This window comes from Misgurnus anguillicaudatus, chromosome 17 (assembly GCF_027580225.2).
Source record: "Misgurnus anguillicaudatus chromosome 17, ASM2758022v2, whole genome shotgun sequence".
In the NCBI taxonomy this organism is placed as follows: Eukaryota; Metazoa; Chordata; class Actinopteri; order Cypriniformes; family Cobitidae; genus Misgurnus; species Misgurnus anguillicaudatus.
This window is the reverse complement of record NC_073353.2, coordinates 19,057,819-19,067,560: the sequence shown is the minus strand read 5'-3', so window position 1 is coordinate 19,067,560 and position 9,742 is coordinate 19,057,819. Positions and strand designations below refer to the sequence as shown.

Sequence of the window (9,742 nt, the reverse complement as noted above, 5' to 3'; positions counted from 1 at the left end):
AAAAACAAGCATCGGATGTGTACAGCGCATATACACGGATGTCATTAAAGCATGCTTTTGAGTCCCAGCCTTGCTCTGAGCCAGACGGGCCATGTGTTCAGACGTAAAAAAAAAAAAAAAAGGTGCACTGAAGCTCATACAGTACACATAAGCTTTTCCAGTGTCAGAGAAAGAACAAAACATTATGCACAAAATTTGCCAGAAACCTATGCATGCATAAAAGTGAGCCTCTGTTAGGCATGTAAGAAAGAATGGAAGAACCGGGGAATGAAGGGGGGTCTACAAAAGCGAGAAGCAAGTTGCTGAGTGACAGTGAAAACGTGGCAAAAAGCACCATCCCATTACAATGTTATTTCAGCCCAACGCTGTCTTTATGTAATAACACTCAGTAGGGTGTGTCATTATCACTCATAACCCTGCTGCCCCCAATCCGTCACGCAGTCCTGAGGGCAGCTACTAACTGTCCACGCGGACTCCATCCACTTTTGCAGCTCTTGGCTGTGCTGCTGTACACGTTTCCACATCTTCGCCTGTCTTTATTAAAACAGGGCCCATACAGCCAGGACCAACAAAATCAATGACCAATCCATAAACATCAACTTCTTTTATTGTTGTTTTTTCTGTCTCTCTATCTCTCCCTTTTTTTAAATGTAAAAGCAACACAATCAGACACAGTCAAAGTTTATCCCATCACAAAATACACAAGCACAATGGGACTCCAGCAGCGGTAAAACACAAACAATTCTCAGGCCTATTTTCTGACCCCTGCAGAGAAGAAGGGCACCTTGTGAGATGGGTCAAACAACTAGATGCGAGGAAAAAGTAATTTACAGTTAAAGTTGTCATTCTTTTTGTATATGTGCTGCAAGTTGTTTTTTTTCCTTTGATATAAAAGAAACAGCCAAGCAATAAAAATTATTGGATGGCTAGAATGAAAATAAATAATGAAATTAACTTCTTAAAATCTGCATAAATTAATTTATACATTCTTGCTAATATAACTGTATGTGATACAATTTGTGTACAAATCTTTACGAGCATTAGCATTGGCAGACACTTTTATCCAAAGCAATGCAATAATACCATGCATGAATGTACATTTTCTGGGAGTTGAACCCATAACCTTTGAGCCTTGAGCCTGTTATTAGACACACGATTGTAAATATTAAATTATTATTGAATTATTCAATTTAAAATTCGACCAATTAATCGTGACAACACTCGATCAATTTGCGCCCATGAAAATAAGATTAAACAGAGAGACAGAATAACTGAAATAAAATAAAGGCTTTATTGTCCCTCAGTAAACAAACATAATTCAGACTTTGTGGATGTTTCAGAGTCCACGTTGCGCGTTCATTTCAGCACCTGGACAGCTCCTCAAAAACTTGGAGGTACATTCAAGGGTCGTTTATCTGGCAAACTATGCGACAGTTTGGGCCACAGTTCTAAAATATCAACTTCTGTGGGAAAACTTTGAGCATTTTCTGTTCACATGGACTTTGGCTTACAGTAGCGCTGTGTTACACTTAAAGGGAGAGTGTATTAGGGGAACAGTAGCATTGCAGCTGTGCTGAGCTGTGAAATTCGCCGAACAATTGGGATCACTGTTCGTCTTCCTTTCGCCTTTCCCCTCAATTAGCATAGTCCGTTGTGCTTGATTGACTACCATAGCCGGCCCGGGTAAGTGCTTTTGTCCCCTAATCACACGAGGACAGCAGGGGTGACAGGACACAGGTGAGGCCAAGACAGGAATAGATTTATAGCATATTTATTAGGCAAAGCATGGGAACTGAAACACGTTTCAAAACCTTTGCCATTAGTATAATTAAGGAGTCAACGCCAAAATAGTTTTGATCTACAACAATATGGTTACTTCTTAGTTCCAAAAGCCAAACGCAACGACTTGGGGAGGGACAATCGGGGGCACGGGGAGAAATTGATTTTGAAAGGGTGTTTGCGCCCCGCTGATCTCAATTAGCCCTTGTTGACTTTGCGGAGGATTAAATTAGCCGCGTAAAGTAGGACTGAGCCCTCATTTAAATTGCGCCTAAATGTTGGAGGAAACACTGTATGTGCTTAAATGGTATTCGGACACTCCAAATACAGCAGACCTTTATCAGTAAAAATCTAATTGATAAATGTAATGCTGGACACAAGAGCAACCAGTGGCAATACTGAGTAAAAATAACGAGTTATTAAACTTCAGAGGCAACAGGAAGCGGTGGAAATAGGCAGATGCGTCGCCGCGCCCTGATTATTATTCCCGCCTGTCGCTTTGCTGTAATGAGCGCTCGGCCGACTGTTGGCGCGCTGATTACCGGTCCTTAGGGATCCTGTGTTTTTCCTGAGTAATTGATAGTTAGACTCCGCTCTAATTAAATACGCTGTCTGCTTCATTGATGTAGATTTTTCGCACCAAGGAGAATGAATTGCGCACAGTGAGGGAGAGCGAGCCATCACGTTTTATGAATCGTCGTTAACCCTGAACCCCAATCTTGCGTCGTAAACATGAGACACTAGATGATGGGAAAAATCAGAATGCATATGGCAAAAATTAACACCCTGTTGCTATAGCCTAGTCTTTGACATTTTACTTTAGAGCCCTGATGAGATTGGGCTTCGTTTTAATAGGCCATCGTTTCTCCATTATTTTTCGCGCATCTGAAAGGCCTTAAAGGTGCTCTTTTCCCACCAAATCGCTGACCGCTTCCCGGGATGCTTTTGCATTTTGTGTGGTCTCCCCGGCTGCCTTGCGCTGTCAATAAAATCTGAAGGGTTGCCCCGGTTTCCCGCACACCTGCGTGGCTGCCCGGTCCCTTCAGGAATTCGCTGGGGCTTGTAATCAGCTTTGTGGAGCCATTGAGTGCACGGCTCAGTGAAACTTTCCAACCTCACAGCGCGCTGGACCGCTGAATGGGAGTCACAGCGTGGGGCGCCTCTCCAAGCATCGGGCCTGCCAAATTCCAGCAGAGTCTCTCACAATCGTCCTTATACAGACTAACACGAGCGAGAGAGAGAGAGAGAGACAGACAGAGGGAGAGAGAGAGAGAGAGTAAAAAAACAGAGACACAAGAGTTAGGAACTAAAGGGTAAAAATCAAAAGAAAGTTTTAAACTAAGTTATTTTGCGTCTTGAAAATTCATAAGATATTGTATTGTTCAGCTATATTGCAGCGAACATTAAAATTAGCTAAAGCCATCTCGACTTTAAACAGCAGTTGTTTTGCATGGTAATTGGATTCCCAGCGATGCACAACAACAACATGAGAAAATGTGTGAAATGCAATCCCATGGGTGCATCATTAAATTGGTCCAGTGATTTAGCCTGTTTGCTAAAACTGTGTCTTTCGAGCAATAATGACGCAATTCATACAACCAATCATACTGAAACTTAGGGGCCTGTTTGCATGTGACAGTGGTAAAATTGCCACCTGCCTTCAGGGTCCGTGGTTAAACAAAAAAATAATTAGCAAAAAGAAAGCAAAAATATTTAGCGAATAAAAGTTTAGACAAAGTTGCTTTTTTCGTTGCGTTCTGCACACATGCTTAAATTACTACTCCGGAATCGCAGGCTGCAGAAATTACGGCGCAGCATCTCAGCTCTTGGAAGGGCGCAGGATTAAGAGGCAGCAAGATTGTTAAACATGTCAACGTGTAATTGCACGATAAGGCCCTCGCGAGGAATTTATTGGCCCAGTTGCTATTTCTATTCCCCCCTAATCTCGTTCAGCACATTCGTTCCGTGCAATCTGTCTCCGTAATCTTCTGTGACAGAGCAGCGACCAATAGCAGCGTACCGGGTTTTTTGGAGAAGGGAGAAAATATGCAGAGGCGTGATAAAGTGATGCTAATTATCCCCATTTAGGACAGCGAGTGCAAGAGATCGGGAGTTTTCGTACGAGCCAGCAGTGTTGATGGCTTCCCAGCACAGAATATATCGGTGGCTACAAGATAAGGGTATCACACGTTGAGACGATTTATTGGTTCGAGTCCACCAACACCACTCCCACATCTACCCTATCCCATCCTTTTAACCCATCCCACCCCGCCTGCTCTTCCATCCTTTGGCGGGGCAGTAAATTATTTTGGTTAAATTTACCAGAACGCTTCTCTTTAACCTTGCTAGTGCCGTGACTTGGTTCTCCGCCTCTCTATTTCAGCGCTAATCCGTGTAGTTTTTCATCTGCAAACAGTGCACATTTCCGTATGCCAGTAGTGAAGGGAACGTGTGTCAATTTCAGGCAGTGTAATCTAAAAAAAATGCTTCTTCTTCAAAAAAAAAATAGGCAACTGAGGAAGTAAAATAAATAACTGAATAAATGCACATTTAGCCCATAAATTAAGCGAATAACCAGTCTTCACGGTAATAATTTATGGTCATGCTATTGAGCCACAATTTATTATGCAGATTACATTTTAGTATAGCCCTGTTAAAAAAATAGTGAGAAGTACCGCTTGCAAACTTAAAAGGCACCATGTGCATTCTTATTTGAAAAGGAAATGCTATGATGCTGTGCGTGTTTGCACTCCTGACACTTGTTGCTAATCTAACCCAAGGGATACAGGCAAGTAGCCTAATTGTACTAAACTTTGACTTTTTGTGCACCCAGTAGGGTCAGCTGATATGAAGTCTCTGATATGAATTACCAACCACTTTGTTCAGTCACACAAATCCGCGGAAACAAATTAAATAAGTAGCCTGCATAAACAAAGAAATTTGTAAATGACACATTTACTTTTTAAATTAAATATTTACACGGTGAAAACGATCAGATAATACAGGAACGAAAACGAATCTAAATTAATCAAAAGAGATGTTATTTTCATTAACTAGCCAATGTTAACCATGTAAAATTTTAAGTGAAATAAACAGAAATGTGCTTTTAAAGAAACAATGTTTTATAGAAAAGTAAAAAACTCGAAAATTGCAGAGTGATCTTAACATTATACACTTCTTTTCTAAACACGCAAGTTTAGGGTAAATTTCGCACAATTTAAAGGAACGGATTTTGATTTTCTTTAAGCCAACTTTATAAACAATTGATTGAATTCTACCAAAATGAACTACATTGACAAAATGGGTTTGTTTTTTGTAAAATAACATAAAATGAACTGCAAAATTATTAGAATCATTTGTGAATATTATGTGTTGGGCATAAGAACAAATAAAGTTTTCACTTCATTTACATTTAAAACACAAATGATATTGGAACACGGAATATAAAGAAAGGACTGACCCTCACCTGTGATACACAATTTTAGTTTAATGAATTGTTTAGTTTTAATGTTCAAGTGAAAATTAAACACCTTGTCTACCCTTTAAAGTAGAATTAAGGATTAACTTAATTGACAGACTAAATAGAAACTAATAGTGATTTTTACAAAATGCATATTATGAAGAAAAAAACGGACTTTTAAGTAATCAAGTACATTTGAATTGTTGTAATAAAATATCAACGACTATTGTTTGACCTAACCAGACGGCCGATTAAATAAATGACAATGATTTAAATGGATTTACTCTAATCATAAACTAATGACAACCGTATCACATCCAAAATATATCACGTATTTACAAACACACACACATACACACACACACACTAGCAACATTAGAGGCCTATGGACCTATGAATTATATTTCTACAGGTTCCAATAATTATTTATTGCAAGGACCCTGTTCACGTTTCAATTACGGAAATGATCATCCAGAAATTATCTGTCCAGAAAGGACTTTGCCTTGTTTTGAAACTTTCAAAGGTTTCAGTAGAACCAACCAACAAACCGAACTTTAAATAAACAAGTTTTAAAGCAATATGAAACCTCATATTAAACAAAATGAGAACGATCCACTACATATGAAATCAAACACATATTAATGGCATCAAAGTCATTTTAAATGAAGAATTGGGTGACAAAACTAACACCAGTTTAGAACAGAGTAAGTTTTTCTTCAATTTTATTTATAGACCATGAATCAACGCAAGGTTAAGATTTGAACTGGCAGGAATGCATGTCATAAATTATGTACAGCAGCAGTGACGTGCCAGTCTTTTGAAATATTAAAACTTATTCACAATTTACAAGAAATATTACAACATAAACCTGGTACATTAATTCACGTATACAAACGTTTTGGTAAATGTAATAAGCAGGGAACTCTGTATGGGCTCTTAAAAGCATTTCATCGGGTTATTCACGCTAGACTTTTGATCAACTCAAAAGTCAATTTGCACAGAAAATTAAATATTTAAAGAATAACAGTATGTCGCATATTTCTTGGCGTGGCCAGAAACGATGTCATATTTACTTCATATTTAAACAATGTTTCACTGAAAGTGATATATTTTATAAGATTACAGTCCTTCTCCCAAATGCAATCGAAACAATATTTACCTTTTTTCATTTACAAGAACATCATAAAACATTCTGTACAAAAGTAGTTCAATGACAGGAGTTCTAAAAAAGAGGTAAATATTTTTGGTGGAGTGTTTCTGAATGCGCTTTACCAATCACTTTCCTTTAGCTCTTTCAAATATGCGTCAATGGGACAGTTCCGTTCACTCCGGCAGTCGTGCTCTGATAGTGCTGCGGTAAGGCATGCAGTCTGCTTTGAACAGACGGATCACCGGTCTCCCCGGTCGGTAAATACATGCTTATCATTTCTCTCAAGTCTCCGGGACAGGGTCCACGGGAATGTGTTGTAACCGGAGGGCTTATATTCGGTTCGGACTTGACGAGTGAGCTCAGCGTACCGATGGTGGCGGAAGATGCAACGCTGGAGTTTTGATGCTGCGTGTACGATATCCCACCGTAGCCAGACGGAGATGCGCTCATGTAGCTCTGGGAGTTTGAGATGGGGCTGTACTGTAGAGCAGTCATGTCGTAGCGATGCATGGGCTGCGGGTTATGCGGGTGATGATGATGAGCGTGGTGATGATGCGACCCACTACCTGGATGCTGGCTATAAGCGAGTTGCGCCTCCTGCATCATTGCAGCCGCTGCTGCGGCGGCGGCAACCTGGCCAGAGTATGTGCCATTTGCCCAGCCGTTCATGTGCGCGTAGCCGGCGCTGGTCGAGCCTCCGTGACCCCCAGGACTCTCCAACCTCTGGCCGACCCCCACAGGACTCATCCCGACCCCGAGACCAACTCCTGCACCACCACCCGCACCGCCGAGCAAGCCGCCGGCCAACGAGTACTTGTCCTTTTTAAGCAGGGTCTTGGTTTTGCGCCTCGGTCTGTATTTGTAATCCGGGTGTTCTTTCATGTGCATGGCTCGCAATCGTTTTGCCTCGTCAATAAAGGGCCGCTTTTCAGCCTCTGACATCACTTTCCACTCAGCACCGAGTCTTTTGCTAATTTCAGAGTTATGCATTTTAGGGTTCTCTTGTGCCATTTTTCTGCGCTGGCCCCGGGACCACACCATAAAAGCATTCATGGGTCTTTTTACGCGGTCTTGGTTGGCTTTGCTCCCCGAATTTGGACCTGTCTGCCCCGGATTCGTGTTGGTTTGGGGTCCGGGGGAATGAAGGTCCGTCTCCATCATCATGCTATACATTCAACTGGCTTTCAACTTCACAGCTCTCAGAGAAAAAGCATGAACTTTCGGCGTTCAGTAGTCCGCTTGAAGCAGGTGCTTCACAAGCTCCGATGTAACGCGCAATTCAGTTAATCCAAAGCGTTTGCTGTTAGTTTCTTTTTGCTCCTGTAGCCTATTTAGTGTCCTCTCCAACTGCCGATTCGCATCCACATTAATTGAACGGGCATTTGAGTTACTTTTCCTAGTGGAGTTGAAGAGTTAGTTAAAGCGGCGGCCATATGATGCGTTTTGACAGCGATTAAAATGAGCGAGCGGCCAATGGCGTTCCAGCGACGAGAGATTTGCATGGAGTTCGGTCGAGTGACGTAGACAACGGGGAATGAACTAGTAGGCGGGGTGCACGGAGGGTCAACACCGCCCCCTCTAAAGTGGAGTAAATACTGAGGTAGCAGTTTGAGGCACTTCAATGGTTGCAATAAATGAACAACAGGACAAATTGTAGATTTTATCCATTTAGATGACATTACAAGATACGATCTAATTCTTTATAATAGCCTAACTGTAATAGCTGCAATACTCCCGTGTGACGTCTAGCCAAATCTTTGAGAGCTTAAAACGTCTGGAATCATTCACCCTTCTTCAGTTGTGTCCAGAGTTTACTGTTTCCTCCTGTATCTTTAGGCTTATGTACAAAATCAGTCGAAAATAATAATTCACACATCTGTTTTTGTTTGGGTGTTGCTCTATAGTCTCTATAGCCGTTTCACATCATATTCTGTTGCATTTAATAAAACTTACTAAGTTAAAAAAAAATAAAGCAATAAATACCAGAGTAAAGATTAAAGATCGATCGATCGAGTACAGTTACTGCCGTCTGGTGGCGCACTGTTTAGAGTTTGTTTTGCGTAAATAAGCGGTTGTAAATTGGTTGAACTTCATTGAAAACTATTCTAAAATAAATATATTACGGTGAGTAATGATTCGACGAAACTTTGTTTAAACTTTATTTAACTACCACTATAGCAAGAATAATTACCTGTGATACAAAAGAAAAGAAAGCATTAGTTATTCATTGGGACCAAATAAGTACACTTCCACCGCACATATTTAAATATTTTATATATAGAGGAGTATAAGACAGTAAGAGTTTTACTTTGAAGTAACTAGAACATCTAAAAAATAATACAACAAAAATACAAAACAAATCTAAAGAGGAGAATGGCTGGTAATTGCCTAACAATATTATATACATAGTATTTTATTTAATTGCAATCTGCAATGTCTAGCAGTGCATTGTAGATAGTATACTATTTACCATTTTTTCGTACGACAAAGTACTAAAAAAAGTTCTGAAATTTTAATCGTTTCTTATAATATAATGTTTACATTTCAAATAAATTATTATTAAAAACTCATATTTATTGCTACTTAAGACAGTCCACTAAAATATCAAAGCAAAATTTAATTTCAAATATTATTTTAAATCGATTAAATGTTTGTGCTATAGAGGCAATTTCTTTTGATTTTATTTTTTTATTTTTTAAAAAAGCATTTATGTTATTTGTTTGTTTTATATAAACTGGTAGATTCAAAATGAAGCTTTTAATAGTATTTTATATATATATATATTTTTTTTTTATTTAATTCGGATCAGAGATTTAAACTAAATTGTGATCCTCCTGAAACAAGGTACCTTGTCAGTTCTCATTGTGCAGTAGTGCCGCGCTCTTCTAAAGGGTCTTTGTTTTGCGCGCGCTGGGGGCAATAGGGCACTGTTAGCGCACGTGGAAGAGCTGGGGCTACAGCAGTTATTCAAAACATACAATAGGAGCTGTTTTTGTTTTGTAATGTTTTTTTATTTTTTAATAAATAATATAAACGAAAAACACTGAAGCAGTAACAGTAAAGTATACAGCAGAGAATATAAATAGCCTACAGCTTTATCACTGCAATAGCCTACAAAGCAAAATCATTTTTAGGCTAATAAATGCAAAAACGCTAACTGCAGTGATAATTTTGTTAAACGTAGATTAAATTATACAATTAAAAAAGGTTTTCCTTAACTACAAGAATAAAAGATTACACATATATCATATATATTATCTAGACCTGATAAAAAGTCGAGTCTATTCAAGTGGTGTTTGTCCAGACAGTTTAACATTACCAATTTCTGACAGGTGTTTCCGCTCAGTTCAACA

At 39.3% G+C, this 9,742-nt stretch overlaps 1 protein-coding gene and 1 long non-coding RNA gene across 2 annotated transcripts in view; both read right to left on the bottom strand.

Annotated features, from left to right (window-relative positions):
* Window positions 1-589: 589 nt before the first annotated feature.
* The window catches only part of LOC129452119 (uncharacterized), a 94,775-nt gene continuing 85,622 nt past the window's right edge, over window positions 590-9,742 (bottom strand). The window contains exon 4 of the long non-coding RNA XR_008646975.2: window positions 590-3,000. This is a non-coding gene — a long non-coding RNA (uncharacterized lncRNA). The remainder of the gene's footprint in view (window positions 3,001-9,742) is intronic.
* sox1a (SRY-box transcription factor 1a) lies at window positions 5,945-8,627 on the bottom strand. Its single transcript, XM_055215798.2, has one exon. The coding sequence runs from the start codon at window positions 7,560-7,562 to the stop codon at window positions 6,534-6,536; it is 1,029 nt and encodes a 342-aa protein (XP_055071773.1). The 5' UTR covers window positions 7,563-8,627; the 3' UTR covers window positions 5,945-6,533.